General features: G+C 42.6%; 5 protein-coding genes across 5 annotated transcripts; 3 read left to right on the forward strand and 2 right to left on the reverse strand.

Annotated features, from left to right (window-relative positions):
• Positions 1–399: 399 nt before the first annotated feature.
• SS1G_09240 (hypothetical protein) lies at positions 400–8505 on the reverse strand (the record flags this gene model as incomplete). Its single annotated transcript, XM_001589469.1, has 11 exons — positions 400–411; positions 667–1467; positions 1521–1829; positions 1911–2046; positions 2095–2770; positions 2994–6689; positions 6739–6862; positions 6913–7378; positions 7488–7956; positions 8184–8245; positions 8480–8505. The coding sequence occupies 11 exons, from the start codon at positions 8503–8505 to the stop codon at positions 400–402; spliced, it is 6777 nt and encodes a 2258-aa protein (XP_001589519.1).
• A 1903-nt stretch (positions 8506–10408) lies between these two features.
• Positions 10409–11312, reverse strand: SS1G_09241 (hypothetical protein; the record flags this gene model as incomplete). Its single annotated transcript, XM_001589470.1, has 4 exons — positions 10409–10446; positions 10581–10681; positions 10783–11011; positions 11060–11312. 4 exons carry the CDS (start codon positions 11310–11312, stop codon positions 10409–10411), a joined length of 621 nt encoding a protein of 206 aa, XP_001589520.1.
• A 366-nt stretch (positions 11313–11678) lies between these two features.
• SS1G_09242 (hypothetical protein) lies at positions 11679–13085 on the forward strand (the record flags this gene model as incomplete). Its single annotated transcript, XM_001589471.1, has 1 exon — positions 11679–13085. The coding sequence occupies one exon, from the start codon at positions 11679–11681 to the stop codon at positions 13083–13085; it is 1407 nt and encodes a 468-aa protein (XP_001589521.1).
• Positions 13086–14233: 1148 nt separating this feature from the next.
• On the forward strand, positions 14234–14896 carry SS1G_09243 (predicted protein; the record flags this gene model as incomplete). The annotated part of the gene is made up of 1 exon (XM_001589472.1): positions 14234–14896. One exon carries the CDS (start codon positions 14234–14236, stop codon positions 14894–14896), a length of 663 nt encoding a protein of 220 aa, XP_001589522.1.
• A 2735-nt stretch (positions 14897–17631) lies between these two features.
• On the forward strand, positions 17632–19436 carry SS1G_09244 (predicted protein; the record flags this gene model as incomplete). The annotated part of the gene is made up of 2 exons (XM_001589473.1): positions 17632–17870; positions 17936–19436. The coding sequence occupies 2 exons, from the start codon at positions 17632–17634 to the stop codon at positions 19434–19436; spliced, it is 1740 nt and encodes a 579-aa protein (XP_001589523.1).
• Positions 19437–20391: the final 955 nt, after the last annotated feature.

Here is a 20391-nt window from a genome sequence, read left to right on the forward strand (position 1 = left end):
AGCATATGGCTAAATGTCGTTTAGTGATAGCTTAGTGGAAATTTATAGGGTTCCTTGCTGAGTTTTCCCCTTATTTGATATTTCTTACAGTGCACTTAGTTCATATCATCATAAAAAACCAATCTAGATGATACCTAGAAGCAGCCCCTTCAGTCTGAAGTAGCTTATTAGTAGTGGTAAAAGTTTTCATACATATTATATTACAATTTTAATATGAGGAGGCATGATCTACTACATACAGAGTGGTGACGCTTTTGAAAGAATCACGCGATCAGATGCATCCTCCCCTTTCCTTTTCGCTTAAACCAGTATGATTGGTATAAGGACATTAGAAAGATGACGACGGTATCTTCATTCTCTGTCTCCTACAGTGATTATAAAAGAAGAGGACTTAGATTTTTAAATTTCTTTCTATATCAAGATACTTTATTAGTCTCAATATATTTTAAATAAAACTAATAAATCTATTTATCTTAGAATTTTATTTTACTTTTTAAATCCTACCAAAGTAATCCCTTTAGAGAACTAGAAAACTATCATCCCAAATATTTATTCAAGAACTTAAGAATAGCAATCAAATTACAAAAATAGAATAAATATATCAAAAAAGACAAACAAGTCTACATATATAACTAAATAAAAGATGTTTCATGCTGCTTTCCTTACATCATAAATCCTCTGAGCCAACGAGTCGGCTGTCAAATCTAAGCTCATAAACTCCGAAGACGCAATATCCGCCCCCAAAGTCTTATAACACCACGTACGAAGACTCGTTCCTATCATACTGTCCATGCCAAATTTCACCAAGGCCGTGTCGGGGTCGATGTCTTCCACAGCTAGATTAAACGTCTGGGAGAATTTCTCCACCACCAGCTCCAAGATATCTGGTAAGAGAAGTCTGCGTTTACCTTTACCGGGACCGCTTTCATCTCCAGATTTCTTGGCTAGAATGGCGTTGAGGACAGGTCCGATACGTGGTTGGCGCCAGAATGGCATGCCGTCGATATCAAGATTAGCACTTAGTTGAAGGGGTTCAACACCCGTGACGATGAGATTGTTGGCTAGTGGATCAAAGTTCCAAGATGAGGGTGGCGCTTTCATCATAGCTGTCTCAATGAGATCAATAACACCAGCTTCGTTGATGGTATGGACTCCAGTCCTTGCTAGACCATCCTCAATTCTTTCATTTTGACTCACGAACCCAACTTCAGTGACGACAGTGAGTGAGATTGTTGTTGCTGGTAGACCCTTGCTTTGACGGTATCTTGCAAAGAATTCGAGAAAAGAGTTACCCGCGCAATAATTACTCTGGGTTGGGAAACCAGATAAAGCAGACGATGAACCGAGCATGACGAAGAAATCCAGGGAGTGGCCGGCAACGGCATTGTGAAGATTCCAAGTTCCCGTGACTTTGGGACGAACGGCGTATTCCCAGCTTTCTAGATCGTGTTTGGTGAATAGCCGATCCTATTATTTGATTAGTATCATTTCTAATGGATTTTTGATTTCAATCAACTCACATCGAGAGCCATTACACCTTGTATAACACCCAAAATTGGACCAGCCGAGAAACCAACCGCCTTTTCGACGTCGGAGATGTTTGTGACATCCCCTTTTACAACATCCACTACAACTCCATTATCCCTGAAATATTTGATCATAGATGCGGCTTCGGGACGGTCCTCGCCAGATCGCCCAAGGAAAATCAAGTGGCGAGCACCCTTTTCAACCATGTGACGGGCTAAGCATCGACCAAGTCCTCCAAGACACCCAACAAGTAGATATGTTCCGTTTGATTTGAAGGTCATTGACTTCCTTTTCGCGGCAAACTGTGAGGCATTTAGTTAGCATCACTATTATACATGAATTTCAAAAGACCCTACATTTATTTTCTCAGTGTCGAAACTAACGACGACTCTTCCAATTCTATTCCTCATGCCAAATTCTTCGAAAGCCTGGCTAACTTCAGAAGCAGGGAATACAGATATGTTTGGGAGAAGTTGAATCTTGCTGCCCCGATAGTATTGAATGACCTCACTCAGAAGTCTGTAGATGTCAGCGGTAATATAAGGTGATTTGCTTGAGTAAACTTACTGGGACGCAAGATCGGGCTTTTGTTCGAATACAAGAACCAAATCCATAGCAATAAAAGAAGCGCCTCTCTTGAACGGACCCATATCCAGCATTCCTTGGTCTAGAATATCGGTTTGTCCGACCTCAATATGACGACCATGATGTCCTATAGAGTTCCATGTGGCTCTCAGCTGCTCATGAACAAGTGAGTTCAGGGAAACATCAACTCCACGGCCATTAGTAATTCGCATGATATCAGATGTGAAACTTGCATCTTTGGATGATAAGATATGATCATCGTGAAGGCCATATTCTTGCATTAAAAATGCCTTCTTTTCCGGTGTTCCGACAGTAGCAAATATCTCTGCACCAATCATTTTTGCAATCTGGATTGCTGCAAGTCCCACACCTCCAGTGGCAGAGTGAATTAGTACAGACTCACCAGGCTGAAGCTTGGCAAGATGGATTAGGCCGTAGACAGCAGTCACAAATGGAATCATGATACTTGACATCTGTTCAAAGGTCTCTTTGGGCTGAAGTTTTTGGACAAACCTGGAGTCAAATCTTTCGATGTTACGGAACTTTCCAAGACCTGCCCAGCTGACTCGGTCACCAACTGCTACGTTTGTGACCGCAGGACCGATTTTTCTGATGACGCCAGCGCCCTCGAGACCAAGGAATTCCGAGTTGTAAGAACCTAGAAGCGTTGCGTAATCCTGTAAAAGTTTAGCTTGATGAATCCAAAAAGATCGCGTCGTCAGTTACCTTCATGTTCAATCCGACTGCTTTTACATCTATCTCGACTTCTCCAGAATTGAGCGGCGCTTCCCACTCATCCTCCTCAAAATGTATTGTGTCAAAGATACCAACACGTTCGATGCCCAAGCGGACGCATCTTTTTGGGTCATATGTGATCATACTTGGCTCACTTTCAACTCTAGCAACAAACTGTTCATCCAATGACGGGTCTTGAGAAAGTCTGCTGACATAAAAAGTATTGTTCTTGACCATGAACTCTTTGTCTTCATCACCGCCGACAGCTGCGTCCAGGACAGTTGTTATGTTTGAAACGGTCTGTGCAGGATCCCGATGATCCAGGTCAAGAGTCTTGAAAGTCAGAGTCGGATGCTCTGTCTGGAGGCAACGACCCAGTCCGATGACTATCCCAGCATCAGGGTCACCTCCATCCAGCAAGTTACCATGAGTAAGCCATAGCATATTTCGTGCTTCACTTGCAATTGACTGTATTGTTGCTAGCTCTTGGCTAGTCAGAGATTCATGGAACAGACTAGACTCAGACTCTACGATGAAGACGTAGCTTGCCTCCGGATTCGCGTGGAAACTAGAATCTTGCAGAGACTTTGAGGTGACCGACCTCCCGGTCTTTACCAAACCCGAATATACTTGAGAGTCAAATGTTGTTGGAGAGTTCCTTGTTACAAGTACAATATCTTCTGTGGCCGGGTCAAGACTGGCCTTCTGGTGGGGACTCATCAGCAAGGACTTTTGATCTTTTAGAAGAGTAAAGAATCCATCAGATTCAAATTCCGGTTCGATAATATTTTCACTGCTGCGCCCTGGCCTGTAGAGCAGTATTTTCCCATTAGAAGTCAACAGACTTTTGAGTTTGGGCAAATCAACCTCGTCCGTATGAGATTGAGACAGAATGACCAAATCAAACAACTTCTCTGGGACATTTTCAAGGTCTAACTTCTCAACATTAACGCCCGGGAAGGCTTCATACTTGGTTTTGAATGGTTGAATATCAACGTCATTGGGAGTCATAATAGTATAAGTCTTGTATCGACGAAGCGAAGAACCACTTTCAAGGACTTTGTGAAGATTTTCGGAAATTGTTGATTCTGTACTCAAGATCTCGCAGATATCAAATCTAGGACGTTTGTGGACAATGACATCCAGAAGAGAATCATCAGTCAAGTCAGATGTTATCTTCTCGACATCGGGCTTCCATACGGTTCGAAGGTAAGGATGACGATCAATTATTCCCAGGTCATCTAATGCTTCTGAATATTGAGTACACAACAGTTCTTTGATCTCGAATAATGGCTTGCCTTCAGGAGAGAAAAGTTGACACCATCCGCTCAAGGCTCGGACACTAAAGAATTCTGAATGCACAAGGATTTTACCTTTGCCAGGAGCCAACTGAGCGATATTATCATCGTCACCCCACGACCATAAAGATACATCAGCCATTGATGTTGGAACAAATGATCTTTTTAAACCCTTGAGGGAACCCTTGTGTGCTGCAATCAGTGCGGCCTGAATACAGGTGTCCATAGCTGTGGGATGCACGATATATGCAGAATCATGCTCGGAGACACCAGCTGGAAGGAGTTCGGTCTCTGCAACGGCTTCTTTGAGAGCAGGATTGGTACGGATATCACTTAATCCGTTGAAAGCTGGTCCGTAATTAAGAGAAACCTTCTGGAAACCGCGATACCACGTTCGAGCAGCCTTTGGCTCTTGAAGTTTGCTTTCATCAATTCCTGGGGCCATGTCAGTGGCCTCCTTCTTTGTGATAGTTCCGACGCAGTGGTTAGTCCAATTTCCGTTTTGAACGGACGAGATCGTGAACTCTGCAATTGTTTTTGATGTGATCGAAGCACTTATTGTAGCAAATTTCATCGTGGTAACAATCTCAACTTGTGATCCGGAGTTCGGTAAGTTTAATGCAGATGTGATGCTAACGCTGGGTAAGAAATATCGGAACGGGCCTTTGATTCTTAGAGTGTCATGAAAGAATTGCCGCGCAGCCTCAGTGGCAATCGCCAAGTAGCCAGTTCCAGGCAGCACAGGCTGGGGCCCCAACTTATGATCCTCTAACCATGGAAAGTTCTTTGAATCAAGCATATTACGCCATTGTCGTTGTTCGGTAGAAGAACCTGGGAGGAGAGCACCGAGGAGATCGTGGAATTTAAAATTCCGCAAGCGATGCTCTTCATTAGGTCTATTTTTGTCTCTTAAATCTCCCGCAGAGTAGTTCCATGAGTATCTGGGAAGATCAACAATGGGCAAACCAGTTTTGGTAATAATAGCGTCGCCATCACGTTTCTCAATAGCGTTCACACGCTCAATGTTTACTGGATATCCTCTCATGGTAAGAATTCCAGCAAGATCCAGGAGACGAGTCACGGAGCTCTGGCCACGTACAAGAGTGGAAGCGTAGTCCACATCTTTGGGCGTTATGCCTAGGCTGTCTCTGATCTGCCTCAATGGACCGGCTAATGCAGAATGTGGGCCAATTTCGACGAGTTGTGAAATGCCAATATCTGCAGCTAGTGCAGCTTCAACGGCTTCAGTGAAACGTACTGGAGACTCTAAATTTTTGCGCCAATAGCTAGGTCCTGGCTTGAAACTGGATGAAGCTCTCTCGGCGGTGACAGAGGAGAAAAAGACGGGATTTTGGCCTTCAAGCTGGTTGGTGTTTTGGGACGCGCTGAAATTGGAAAGTGCGACTGACAAGCGATTTTGATAGTCATTACCGATATTCAACATGTGATGTGAATGATAAGCTCTTCCGCCAGTCTTCAACTCGCGAACAAAAAGCCTGTCAGTCTCCAGCTTCTCCTTGACTATGGTGGCAGGCTCAATATCTCCACTCAACGTAACACTGTTAGGTGAGTTATAGCACGCAATGCGAAGACCCTCGACAAGATAAGGTTGAATTTCTTCCGGGCCGGCTCCAACAGCCAGCATACTACCTTTCACCTCAAGAGTAGCAACTCCCAATCCCCGGTAGAATGCGGATATAATAGCTTCTTCTGCTGTTATGAGATTTGCGGCATATGCAGATGCAATTTCGCCGGAAGAATGACCGATACAGGCCGATGGTATCACGTTCCAAACGCGAAGAAGCTCAACCAGGGCGATTTGAACAGCTGTGCAGACGGGCTGAGAAATTTCAACATCATTAATTTTACTGGTCGCTGCAGGCTCCATTAAAACGTTCTCAATAGTCCAATCCGGTGAATCCTCCCCTAAACACTGCAGTGCTCGATCAAGTCTCCTGATCGTATCGATATATGATGGGAATGTCAACATGAGTTCTCGACCCATCTGTGCATTCTGCGCGCCTTGCCCGGTGAAAATGAAGGCAATCTTCCCACCCTTTCCCCTTTTTGCAAAAGTAATCTCATGCTCCATAAGATCCTCTTCCACATCTTCTTCTCGTGCCACTGCATATGCACAATTGAAAAATTCGGATCTTCGGCAGCCAAGCGTGTAGGCAAGATCGAGGATATCATAATCTTCTGCTACGTCACGACATCTTTCGATGTTTCTTTTCAACGTAGAAATATCATGGGCAGAGAAAAGCAGCAAAAATTCTGAGCGGGGGACTGCTCGCGTTTGTGAGGAGGGGCTGGTGCCCACCATTTCATCCGACTCTTCATCATCATCCCCGTCGTAACTATTGCGTCGGCCCCGTCGGACATGAGTTAACTTTCCAGGGAGGAAGGAATCGACCGCTTCGAGAATTGCATGGGCATTAGCTCCCCCATAACCAAAAGAATTTACACTTGCACGGCACTTAGAGAATCCTTTCGGCCAGGGTGTCATCTTCTGGACAACCTTTATTCTTCCGTCCTTGAAATCAACTAACAGGTAGTCAGTGCATGATCTTTGCAGATTGAGTGCCGGTTTTACCTTTGGGGTTCAAATTTTTAATACCAATTGTCGCGGGTATCGAGCGTTTTTCAATAGCTAAGCATACTTTTATTATGCTTGCTAATGCACTGGCTGCCTCACTGTGCCCAACATTTGTTTTTACCTAGAGGATGTTAAGTACGACATTGATTCTACAGACGCAACGTAACATACCGATCCGATAAGGAGTTCCTGTCTCTCCGTACCGCTGAAAAATACATTTCCAATAGCCCTCACCTCTATTGGATCGCCAACTTGAGTACCGGTACCGTGGGTCTCAAAATATGATGTATCTTTGGGATCCAAGCCGGCGAATTCATAGACAGTGCGCATTAAAGTTTCATGACCCCTCGCACTTGGTTGGGTGATACCACTAGTCTTTCCATTTGCATTTGTAGCGGTGCCTCTGATTACGCCACGTATAGGATCCTTGTCCCGTATGGCATCAGATAAACGCTTGAGGAAAATGGCACCAACACCTTCACCACGACCATAGCCATCGGCCGATTCGTCGAAAGTATGGCAAGTAGATGTAGCTGATAAAACACCAACTGATGCTGTACTCATCTGAGTTTCTACGGCGAGCATCAAATTTGTACCTCCAACTACTGCTGCGTTGATCTCTTTCGTCTGTAACGCTCTGCAAGCAATATGCAAAGAGTAAAGAGAGGAAGAGCAAGCCGTGTCAATTGTAAGACTGTTTGCCTAACTTCAGTTACGCAGCTCGAATTACTTGAAGGGGAACTTACCTCGGGCCACAAAGATCAAAAAGATAGCTAACTCGGTTGCTGATAATACTGTAACCGGTACCTAACATACTATAAGGTTTGGGGTTGTTGTGATCCCGGTGGCCTTGTATGTGGAAATCGGCAGTGAAATTTCCAATGTAGCATCCTGTATTTGAGCCTGAAAGTTGGCTTAAGGTGATACCACCGGACTCAAATGACTCATAGACACACTCCAACAACTTCCTCTGCTGAGGATCCATGGCCTTTGCCTCCTCTTGTACAATACCAAAAAAAGACGGGTCGAATTTCCAAACATCCTCATTAATAAAGTAGCCGCCTTCAGGGGTCAAAGAGCCAGGTCGAGTCTTTTTTGAATGAAAACCATCAGCATTCCAGCGTGATAAGGGCGGCCTCGAAAGTCCAGAGCGTTCTTCAGCAAGCATTTGCCAGAACTCGTCTGGCGTATCTGAGTCCCCTGGCAAGCGACAACCTGAATGATGTTTTAGTGATTTCATTTCAAATCAACTGCAAAGGCGACATAGCTTACCTATGCCAATGATTGCAACGGGCTCTGGGGAAGACATATTTGCAACTCCAGTAAGAATAATTTATGAAAAAAACCCTAACGAATGAACAAAAAGATTGATAGAAAATAGAATCTGCAGGAAACCAGCTTGTGACAAGACGTCAAAATTCGAAGATACTTGGTAATCGTACTACCTGGTCCAGATCTTTCGAAAGCACCAAGTACTTCGAATTCTTGTGGGGATTCGTGGTCCCTATACACAGATATTTTAGCTTTCTCCATGTTTCCAGGAGTACGGTAAGTGCTCGGGCTCCGTTCCCCAGATGTAGCATTAGATCGGGTCCCGATTTCGCGGAACCTTGGCATCTCTGGAGGGGTTAAAAGTGTCTATTCCAAGTCGTAGCGTTGGATGTCGTTCGATACAATAATCATGGCTTGATTTAAAGCCTCATTCAATTCTTGTTGTAGGCTCTGACTAACGTCTTACCTTAAATGAGAATAAGCCCAAACCATGTTGAGCCTAGGTTTTGTCGCTTAAGCAAAGCTGACTCTGGTTTATTCAAGTATATGATTGGATAAGTTGTCAAAGTGGATACTCTTTGTTGCGGATATTGCCGTTTTAACCAGGTTTATCGGAGTTAAATTAGTTTAGGCTCATTTTCAACAAGACGTTAATATCACGGTGTGCTCTCATGTGACTCCATATGAGCCTCTCGATCATGTTACGAGGGTAGCCGTCTAGATCACGTGGAAGTGCACTAGGCTCTCGAGGTGGTTTATAACTAAACATCAAACAGGGACTTAAGTAATGACAATAATGATATATAATTCGTAACTAATAGTAGAGTATACTAAATGATTGATCTTGAGAACAAAGCTCTACAATAAAGAAATTCATATTGAATATATAGATCTTCATACTCCCTTGGATCCTTTTGGATGCTAAGCTCCAAAAGCTCTAAGTCACGTGTTTTCTGACGATGCGTGCGCATACGATCCTAAAGTGACCCAGATCACATATTAATTCGATGAAATCTGATCGCTTTTGCACAAGGCCCAAGCTCTCCTAATTAGTCAGTTGTTACCATCGTAACAGTAGGATAGATTTTATATAATTCCCACCCCTGAATATAAATTTGAATATGAATCTGAATATGAGTCTAAATATGAATCTGAATATAAATTTAAATATTGAAATAATATAAATGACATAATACACCCTCACCTTAGACTTATAATTAGATGTTAAAGGTGTTTCTGTCTTAAAAAAAAACATAAAATATTTTAAGATTTTTTATCTTTTTTATTATATTCTCTGATATATTTAATAAATCAATCAAAATCGTTCTTAAATTTTTCAACCTTTAATCTTTTTATTTGATTAATCTCAAAATCTTCAATTAATTATTTCTCTACAATAATGTGACGGAAATTCCTGCTTTCCTCCCACCCTTATTATATAAGAAACCTCAGGTACATTAACCATGTCCACACATGATACGATTACTCGAGATTAGTATGCGATTTAGGTGACCTGAGGATCAGATCCGGACAAGTACTAGGTATCAATGGTTATCGGTAAAGTAAGATCATTGGAGGAATAAATATGACTTCTTTTTGCCTAGCCATTGCGGCTAGGCCATTCATTTGTGTATATATAGAGTAGCTATCCCTATCTACAGGTGCTCTTCACCTGTAGATTCTAAGTTAAATACAATTGCTGGTCTATAAACACCCTTTTGGTCACAAATAATTTATTATAAGAATATAAAATTTTATATTAATAAAAAGCTCTAAGTTAATAAAATATAAATCTATCTTTCAATTTCATTTTATCAATTTTTTTTAGTATAATATTGCTTGCTATTATTGGTCCCCTTTGAAATATTCTTGTATAGATTTTGCATACTTTCTAGACCAATCAGAATCGAGTTATGAAAGGTGTTTTAAAATATGTATGTTAGAATAATGGAGAAGAGGAGTGGTCTGAAAACGAGGTACTCGATTTATAATTATATCGAAGATTATATTCGATTTGACTACATTTGTTACATTAAGATCTAATATGACCAAATATCTTTAGTGAAACATGATCTGAACGCACCCTAAGTATAAGAGTAAAATGAACTTGATTTTTATAGTACAATCTCTTAATTCTTCTAAATCTATCTGTACACGGTCTGAACTTAAACTTATAAAATCCTAAAATGCGCCACCTCCAATACCACGACAGTTGTCTGGTATTTCGATTGCGCCAGTCTATCATTCTCTTCAAGAGGTTTTAACGCCGTTACTAATACATTTTTACTACAGTTGAAGTTCATTCTTTTAACACGATTTCAACGCCGTCACCAATATAGTACTACTATGCTTGGAATCTAGTAACATGCTAGACTCCTGTTTGGAATCTAGTAACTCACAAGCTTCCCTCAGCTTCGCACTTAACCCAGGTAACTACGAGTATTCACGTCAGCCAGTACATGCATGGAGGTTCTAGAAGCAATTGCTCACATATAAAGGAGTGAAGATGCTAAAATGATCCCCATCAACACGAAGCTCTTCAACTATGAACTCGTACGGATATCTACGCCACCCTAAAGCATACTCTCCACGAAACCAGTCGACTTCTACAACCTTCTCTGTTGGGACTACCTCTAGTGCCCTTATAAATACTGCGGGCGGCGGTCGTCTGAATGTAAATCTGTGGTTAGTATACATTTGCTTTCCAAAATAGTGAGATCAAGGCAACTGTACCTTCCATTCTCCCAAGTTGGCAGCTCCCAGACTGACAGTGCATGGATAATATCATTGACGGCTTGTTGTTGCGCTAATCTGCTCTGAGTTGTTTGATCTGGAGCGACTGGTATATGAAATTGGACTGGTGGCGCATCTTTTGGTCGCCAGTCAGGGAAATCAGGAAATGGCGTATCAAGCAAGATTGTACCAGCGACACAGATTTCCGGAATATTCTCCAAACACTTTGCGACTTGGATTGCTATAGATCCACCCGCAGACCAACCTGTATCAAAACTCAGTGACGGCTTGTAAATATGAGAGGGGAACTTACCACCGAGCAGGACTTTTCCTCTGGAGACTTTTCCTCGGATCAGCCCAGCATAAAATTCGCCCATTCCTTTGATACCATTTTCGAAAATTCCGCCATCATTAAGATGCGGATATGATATTCCCCATACATTGCGATTCAAGCTTTCGAGAAAGTAATAGGGTAAAACTGTTCCACCACCATCATGGAACAGAAACAATGGGATCGCAGATTTGTATCTTCGAGCAGCTTTCTGAATCAAGACTGGGTTCTCCATAGTTTTCAACGACTTATGGTTGCAGCACAGTTGAATGTAGAAAGACACCAATAACTTTGGATGGTTTGCATTGGGATATACACCCACGTCAAGTACCAAAACGGAACAAAATCGGAGATAATGATCATCCGTAAAATGGATCTCTGGATGGATAATCGGTTGCCGTAAAACTAATGAAGTTGTGGATATTCCGGCGACCTTGGCAAGTGGTTCCCAGCTTTTCTACGTCAGAATGTCGGTGGAAAAATATTCCTATTAGAGATTCACAATACTGCAAGCACATTCTTAAAGTTTAGAATTCAATTTCATACAGATTACTATCTATCTTTCAGCAAGAAACTCTAGGAAACTTCATTCAATCACGCAATGCCTTCTCCAAGCCAAGCCACAATCACCGAGTTGACACCAATCGATCACTTAATGCCTCGCACATATGTGATCAGCTTTAACATTAACTGGCCAATATCTCGCCGCAGTAACATCGAGGATATTTACAAGCATTTGAAGTTAGGCTTGAAACAAACTCTGAGTGAAATTCCTTTTCTTGGCGGCTCAGTTGTTTCCACGGGCTCTCCTGGCAAGTTTCAGATCGAGACTCTACCTAGCGATCTCGAAGGCAATCAACTAATATTCAACGATCTACGTACTGGGAGTGGAAATTCGTGGCCACATTCTTACAAAAGTTTAAGGAAAGCACGGTTTCCAGGTAATGTGTACTTTGACGATTGTCTTAGTCCCGTCAAGCGGTACATGGGTCAGGAAAGACTTCCAGTTATAGCTGCTCAGGCAAACTTCATTGATGGAGGATTGATTCTAAATTTGAGTGTCTTGCACACGGCGTGTGATGTACTTGCCTGGAATAACATCCTCTTTGTTTTGTCAAAGAACGTGAAGGCTTCTTGGCCCGCCGAAGATGAAGGGGCAGCCTCTAATGAGTTGGAGGATTTTGAGGTCCTGCCCAGTTATTTTGACCGATCTCCACTCATGCACGGAACCACCAACCTTGAACGAATGGACATTCGAGAATACAAGCTCCAGGCTGTTAATTCGACGCTCGAGGATCCCAGGAATCATCTTATTGACTCTCCTCCCAAATCGACTACCGAGATGGCAAATACCCTTTTCTGTATTTCTACTGCAAAATTGAGTGAACTCAGAGATGCTGTTTCCAGGGAGGGCTCAGCAACATCCTGGCTGACAGTAAACGATACACTCGCTGCATTAATTTGGTGCTGTGTCAACCGTGCTAGAATATCGAGTCAAGAGCCTTTACGGGGAAATCTATCTGTTGCATATGAGGGCCGTACAGTTCTCGATCCACCGCTTCCAAAGAAATACATGGGGAATGCCGCGCTGGGGTTTCCCATCACTCTCGATATTCATCCCCGATCTATCTTTGATGCCGCCCTTGCTATCTCAGAATCACGAACCGAGTTTACTGATAAGCACATGAGAGACATTACTGGGTTTTTAGATGACTTAGGTGATATCACAGAGGAACGTGTATCGTATGCCAAGACCCTCAATCCAATTTTGGTTATCAGTAACTTGAAGGACATGGAGGGTTTTGAGCAAGACTGGGGTGGTAATTTAGGTTTCCGAGATGCCATCAGGATGGCCAATCCTTTCTTGGATTGTATTCCCAGAGTGGTACCAATGCCGGCGCAAAGGGACGGAAATGTGGATATCATTGTTTGGATTGAGGAGTCCGCAGTCAAGCGATTGAAGGAAGATGAAATTTGGAACAAATGGATCAGCCCCGTATTTAGCTAAGTGATGGAGGCCGAGGGTTGATTGATAGAACTTGGGGGGACTCGCAGATATTGAGGACAAAGGTTGTGATGAAGCGATGAAGTCAATGGACGGCGTGCTTGGTTCTTCCTCGAGCTACATACAACTTGCAACCAAATGAGATCTCGCTGCAAATAATAGCGAACGAGAATAATCCACGCTCAGTGGGCTGGGATGTAAGATTACATTCTTTGAATTTGAAGATTTTTCCTTTTCCGTATGACCGTAAACAAGGGGCTTACCATTTAGGAAGATATAAATTCGCTTCTTTATACTTTCATGAGCTTTACTTTTACGTACAGCGAAACTTGTATGTGTCAAATTGAAAAAAAAACTAAAAAAAACTGATCTATTAGGCCCAATTAAAAAAAGGTGGCCAATATAAAAAGATATATATACGACTTTACACAAAACTTATGTAGATTTTACATTTCACTTGTATCCCCAAAATTTTTATTTCCCCGAGTGATTATATGATGACTCTATTTCCAAAAAGAAAATCAGATTCATTTTTATCAAAACTTTTGTCAGACTTACGTAGAGAATTTTTTCTGTTAATCTAAAATAAACGAAATAGACAGTATTCCTAAGCAGAAACCGATGAAGCCAAAAAATGTTTCCAGTATGTACAAGTAACTGCTAGAGATAAATCCAGCACCAACAGTTCTACTTTACCTACTTCCATAGATTCACAACGTCAAAATATAATTTGAAACACGTATAACGGTTTTTCGTTGACTGTTTGCCGATCTATGTTAATCCACTAATTACACACAGATAAAACAGGGTTGGAATGCTTTTTTTACGACCTTTCGCGGTGATAAATAATCAAAAATGCTATTATCAGACGCCAGGAGTTATTGACAGCACCGTCTATTCCCCCAAGCATCCGTTTCCAATTCATCCAACAAATTTTGTAAAAATAACTTGTCAGTTGCAGGGGTGGCCGCGGTGGCCGATGATGATAATGCAGAACGCCGACCGCAGGATAAAAGTTGCGGTGCGTTCCATTCGGTATTTGACATACAAAAACAGCTCAAACTTTAAAAACTGGCTACTTTCTCTGTATGACTTCTCCATTCGATTCATATTCTCCTATTTCCGGTACATCAACATATCAACAGCAAAAAATGACAAACTCCAGGCCCCAGTCAAAAACAACGGTCAAAGCCCGTCTGCCCCCATCATTCACCGTGGCCGCGCAAGACAAGTCGTGGACCGCTACTCCAGAGAGTTGGCTCTATGGATCGTGGCACATGACACATACGTCGCAGCAATACTACTGGGAGCGCACGAAGAACTTCGTGATACAATATGCGCCCGTCATGAACGGGGTATGGCCCTGCACAAACCAGGAGCTGGTGTCCCTCACCCCAATCAAACAGCCAGAGCGCATCTACACTGCCTTTGGCATTGACTCGCCTATTGCTGGTCTCGACGATGCATGGCTCTGTGAATGTACAGGACATTTGAGCCACATATCAGACCACGTTGCATTCCTAGCCTGGGGTACCGATCTGCAGCTGGTAGACTGGGTTGTGCTGTATTCAGCTCCACTACCAGGAGCTACCGCCGGACTTCCAGCGCAGGTCGCAATAATGAGTCGGGCACATTCCGGTCCGGATGAAACAACAGTGGGAGCAATCAAAGAAGCCCTATGCGATCTGGGAAATGATGAATTAATCAAACTCGTGGGTAATATGCAGCCTTTGTTGCAGGAAAATCTCGAAGGTGGACGCCCAACTTGTGAATATAATGTTGTTCAAAACGTGGACTCTTTGACTAGATTTTGATAGAACCAAGTTCCATATTCTTGACATTCCGCTTGGGTGCCAAGAGAGGAAATTCCAGCAATTCCTGATATATTAAACATGTATGCATCGGAGATATGTGCAATGGATCATATTAGATAATAATTACGAAGGACTCCCTGGTGCATGCATGCATGTACCTTGTTGTCTGGAGATTTGGTACAAGTCTAAAACGGATGTTTGATAGCTGGGTAAATTAGAGTATTTTTAGCATTGCAACGGGAGATACGGAATTTGATCGATGTGTCCGGCATTGGAAGATCATGTCATTCAAGAAGTGAATCGAAGCATTTCCACTTGCTCACATAGCCCACTACTAGGCTTACCCGAACTCTCCAGATTAATTCGGCACTCATGCTGCCTAGAAGCACAAAACTCCGGACGCTAGGAAATGATCGTTGTTATTAGCCTGCGTCACTTTCAAGGTTCCCCTCCCCTTCTTAACGTGGATTACCACGTTAAGGGTCAGGGGTCGGACTTTTGTACTTTCAAGCTGGGCGAGTGATAGCCAGGGCCAGACGGATCGACCGCCTACTATTGTGATTATTTCGGGATGCAGGTTCAGAAAGCAAGTTGTCCTAGGCAACCTATTGTACTGGGAAGAAACAGTTTCGGAATGTATAACATACTTTTTAATCTGTACTTATTAAATGTTAGAATTTTAATTCTATGAAAAGAATAGTTTTTTTTAAAAAAAAGAAAGGTGAGGATATTTATTTTGATATTTACGTTTTTATCGGCTTTGTATCACGAGTTCGGTGAACCAGGCCCTGGTTGGGAAAGCGCTAATCCAGTTGTCGCATAATTTTCCTTTTTAAAGCTATTTTCGTTTCCTGGAAGTAATCAGGAATCACCCTATCTTCAAAATTAACTCGTTATACCCGCCAGCAATGGTCCTGTCCGCGGACAGCGCAACTCATCCTCTCCCTTTGTCGAAATCGAAGACATCAGACTCATGGAGCGAGAAGATTCCCGTCTCCCGCTGGGAGCGCAGGGCCGTGTAGCCCCCCGCCTGGAGTATACTGTCCGCCGCATAGGCTTCGACACGCTTACCGAAGGGCCCCTGCGACTATCTGGACAATGCGTAGGGACTGGCTTGTGATTATCATCTCCACTATTTAAAGAGACCTGGTCCCTGTAATATTAACAAGCTTAGCCTTAAGAAGGGGTAAGTGCTGTGGGGCCGACCAGCTTGCCACCCGTCAGGAAGGAACTAGTCGCTATCGGACCTAGCTCTGCTTTTTCTGAATATAAAACTTTTTTGATTCCTGAAAATATAGCCAGCTTTTCAAGCTATATTCCAGATGAAATAATCTCTCGATCGTAAAATGTTACACAAAATGCCTTCTGTTAGAGTCCAACGATTTTTACAAAAAAGTTTCACAGAAACAGACGGATTATTCGACGAAGTGATTGTCGAAACAGAACTGTCGACTAGCAGAAGTTTTGACGGACTTTCCTCGCATAAGGCAGCATCGCTTCTGAAGGATCATCTCAACTTCAAATTAGGCTTGAATTCTACTACTGTTTTGTTGAAACCATAGACTATGCTTTATTAGGCAGTGCAAGCGATTCATCCCGCAAAGCTCTATTCTATAATGGTGATAGCCTGCCTCAGTTCACCGCGTTTTGACAGTACTTGGCGCATTACCATGCGAGGAGTAGTTAATACGTGTAATTGTGATTGGCACCACAGCCTCCTTTCAAGATGTATGTGCTGTAAGTGGAGGTTGTGGAGCACTGCCTAGATGAGTTAGGCTCAGTTAGCAGGACCTAAACCTTATTATTAAGTAAAGCTAGACGTAATTTGAGGCTCAGAAAGTCTTATTGCGCTTTCTTGTAGTGTCAAACTCGCTATAAACCTTATTTGATGTGAACACGACATTTGAGTAGCGCGGAAAATTCCCAAGCCCTAGTTTGGCTTCCTCCCAATTTTGCCTTATGGGTAAGGTGATTTCCCATTCAGTGGTAGCGGACCTTAAATTACCTAGTTTTGACGCTACCAGGTTGTCAACCTAGGGTCGGACTTTTATACTTTCTGCTGGCTGGTAAGTACCGAACGTATAAATAAACTCATCAAGACTTATAATATACTAGACCACATTAAACCTATTTGAAATAAAATTATTTGTTAGATCCAACTCTATTTTCGATCAATATGATTGGGAAAGTCGCTTGAAATCGATGTTTTTCTATTCCACTTTTGGTTCGGCTTCGAAAAAAAAGTTAAACATTGAAATAGGCTTAGAATGTTCCGCCTTAGATGAGCTTATACAGTTTGTAAAGGATCCCTTCACGTTCTTCATGTAGAGCTCCTCCACTTCCTTTACAAAAGCATATATTTTGACGCTTTTATCGCGGATTAGATTACGGGGAAATGCGTTACACGAATTTAAACTTTCAGCATATTGACGGACTTTAAATCTTCAGCACATTGACGAATTCCGTCGCATCAAAAAAAGGCGGAGGTTCGGCGCAAATAAGAAAGAGTCCTTAACTTGATTCCATATCCGTAAGTAACATACAAAGAAGACATCCCAGAAAGTTCTCGTCTTATCCATCAGGAGTCCCGAACTATTTTTCTCATATCCAAATCCACTCAGACTTTTCCTCGAGATGTCACCGTAGGCCCTTCCGAACTGTCTCCAATTGTGTACAGAAAGTCATCCTAATCATGGCTCCAAACAATAGACCACAAAAACCACCAAAGCTACGACATGCTTGTAATGAATGCCATGCGTCTAAGGTCAGGAATATTCAACATCCTCCCCGGTCCCTTCAAAATATTCATTTCGAGTAGGTCAGATGTAGCGGAGAACGTACAGGATGTCGCCGATGTGTATGCAACCAACAAACATGCACCTACAGTGTTTCCATGGTGGGGAAAGTTCAAGGCCATCGTAGGCGAACATCCCCTAATAAGGATGCAGCAATCACTGGTGCGGACTCTAGGCAAGTGAGCCTAAATAAGTTCATACTCACTTAAGCCCTAGGGACCGACCGCTAACAATTTTATATCAGATCTGGTGATCAGACACCGAATACTCAAACGCCAATGGTACCAGTGGCAACTGTACAGGTCACACAAGACGTCACTGTCGGTAGTCATTCGAGTAACGACCAAAATGATGCAGCTGTGGAGGATAGTACCAATGTTTGTCGTTCACCTAAGCAATGTAACTGCATCACTCTTCCGGAGGAAAATCATGGCAAATCTACCGTGAGCTCTTCACCCGAGGATTTCTCGAGGTTGTCAAATATGGAGACTTATCTAGGCACTCCTATGATTGAACATGAATTCTTATGGGATTTTGGTTCCGATGAAGGACAAGACGTCTTCAATTCGGTAGGGCTTGAGAAACCCTCTAGTGTAGGTACTGCGAATGACTCCGGATATGGAGATTCGGAATTTGATTTTTCAATTCATGAAGTAACCTCCACTATCAACTCCCATCATGATTTTAGGAGTCCCAAGAGGCAAAGAACAAGTCCAGTGCCGACTCCACCAATCCCCGAGCCACAACTCTTTGAGAAACGGCCTCATTCCGAATCATCTGACAAACAACCTCAACAGTCTCAGATAGACACGCCATGGATGTCTCAGTCCCAGCTTTATACGCGGCCAACAGTTTTAATGCGGCATCACAACAGCTACTCCCGTGAGATAAATGACTATTCGGAGAATAGTCCTTCGTTGGGTGCAGATTCCGGTATTAATCGTGGTTTCATCTCTCACCCGATGGCCGGTCAAACGAATAGAACTCATCCTAGTTTGGATCACATGTCACAGAATACACGAGATGATTCCCTCTCATTTACGGCCCGATCTCAACACCTACCCTTTGCTATCTCTCCCCCAATCGTATCATCCGAAGCTTCTTGCCGGTTCACATCGAAATGCTTCACAATGATCAGCAAACTCCAGAAATTACTTCGAGATCCTTCGTCACTATCCCTCGATGTAATTCTCGCGACCAATAAAAGTGTAGTGTCGGAGCTATCCCAAATATTCGACAGCACACCGGGACTAAACACAACAAGAACTACTAGCCCGGAAGACTACGCATCCGTTCACTCTGGGAGCCAGCCCGATAATAGCTACAATATATCTCCATCCATGGATTTTACGCTTCTCATGCTCTACGTGATTACTTTAAAACATATCCACGACCTCTATTCACAAGCCTGCGTCATGTTCATGCAACATGACCTCACCAAACGAACTCCCTCCATTTCTTCTCCACGAAACACATCTTCGATTCCCAATTCTCCTCCCCCAAATACATTTGGACTTCCGCAACTCGATTTCGGTACGTTCAAGATCGATATTGCGGACCAGAGGAGACTGTTCTCGGAGATAATAGCGAAGGAGCTCAGCAACTGCCTGAGTACTTGTACGAGGGTAAGGAGTTGTTTCTTGATGCAGCCTGGCGATATAAGTGCACCTACAGGATTAATGGAAGAGACATTTTTGGGTATTGAAGAGGGATTGCAGAGGATGATGAAGCAGATGAAGATTTGATGTGTGAGGATTAGCCAAGCGCGCTAATATGATGATATATATGACTATAACGAAGCATCTTCTGTTTTTACTATTCCCATTTATTGAATCTTGTTCTGGGCGTGAGATTTGGAAATTGGGTCTATATGTCTCCTTTTTCATACTCGCAAAAGCCCTGCATAAGACTTCAGTGTAGATATTTGCATAGAGCACGTAGTTTACTGTAGAATTAGCATATCCATTTTTCCAGAGTTCACATAGAAATAAGAAGCACTCATAAATCTTCATGATTACAAGTAACGGATTGCATCTCTTGGAATGGCCTTCATTGTCTAACTCTCATATTACCCCAAGTATCATTAATTTTTCTTCTTCCCACTTCTCCCTTCTGCTCATCTTTTTCTGCGGTTAAAATTGATGAGAGATATTTGTGACACAAAACATATCGCTTGGGGATAAAGAGCCGCAGCTAGCATCAACCACGTACGAGTCGGATAACAATTAGTCCGTATCTAACGATCTACAATTGGACAATCACAAAGGCCTCAGACCTGCGAAATCTTCCGCTGTATATGCAGGCAATGCATAGCCACATGAAAACTCCTGCAACATCTTAATCATACTTGAATTTCCTGAAGATAGCCTAAAGGTAGAAATGCACGCTAACAAAATTTAGATCTAATAACCGTGACGTGTAAATTAGTTCCAGCCGTTTCATCTCAGATATTACTAGAGGTTTGACTCAATGTATTCATTAAAGTTTTAAATAACCCGGCATATCATTTGGACCTTCTTGGCGATAAATCATATGATCGAATGATCAACAGTCATTGAAAATCGAAGTCCTAGGGTGAAAGTCTCTTGATTGTGGTTCTCCTGTGTAGCTAATTAGCCGAAGCGAGTGGAAAAACATCCGATCTAACCGACATCCCTGTATCTTGTACGATCCGGTATCTTGTGTGTCTTTATTTATAAA

This window comes from Sclerotinia sclerotiorum, genomic scaffold, assembly GCF_000146945.2.
Source record: "Sclerotinia sclerotiorum 1980 UF-70 scaffold_13 genomic scaffold, whole genome shotgun sequence".
Classification (NCBI taxonomy): Eukaryota; Fungi; Ascomycota; class Leotiomycetes; order Helotiales; family Sclerotiniaceae; genus Sclerotinia; species Sclerotinia sclerotiorum.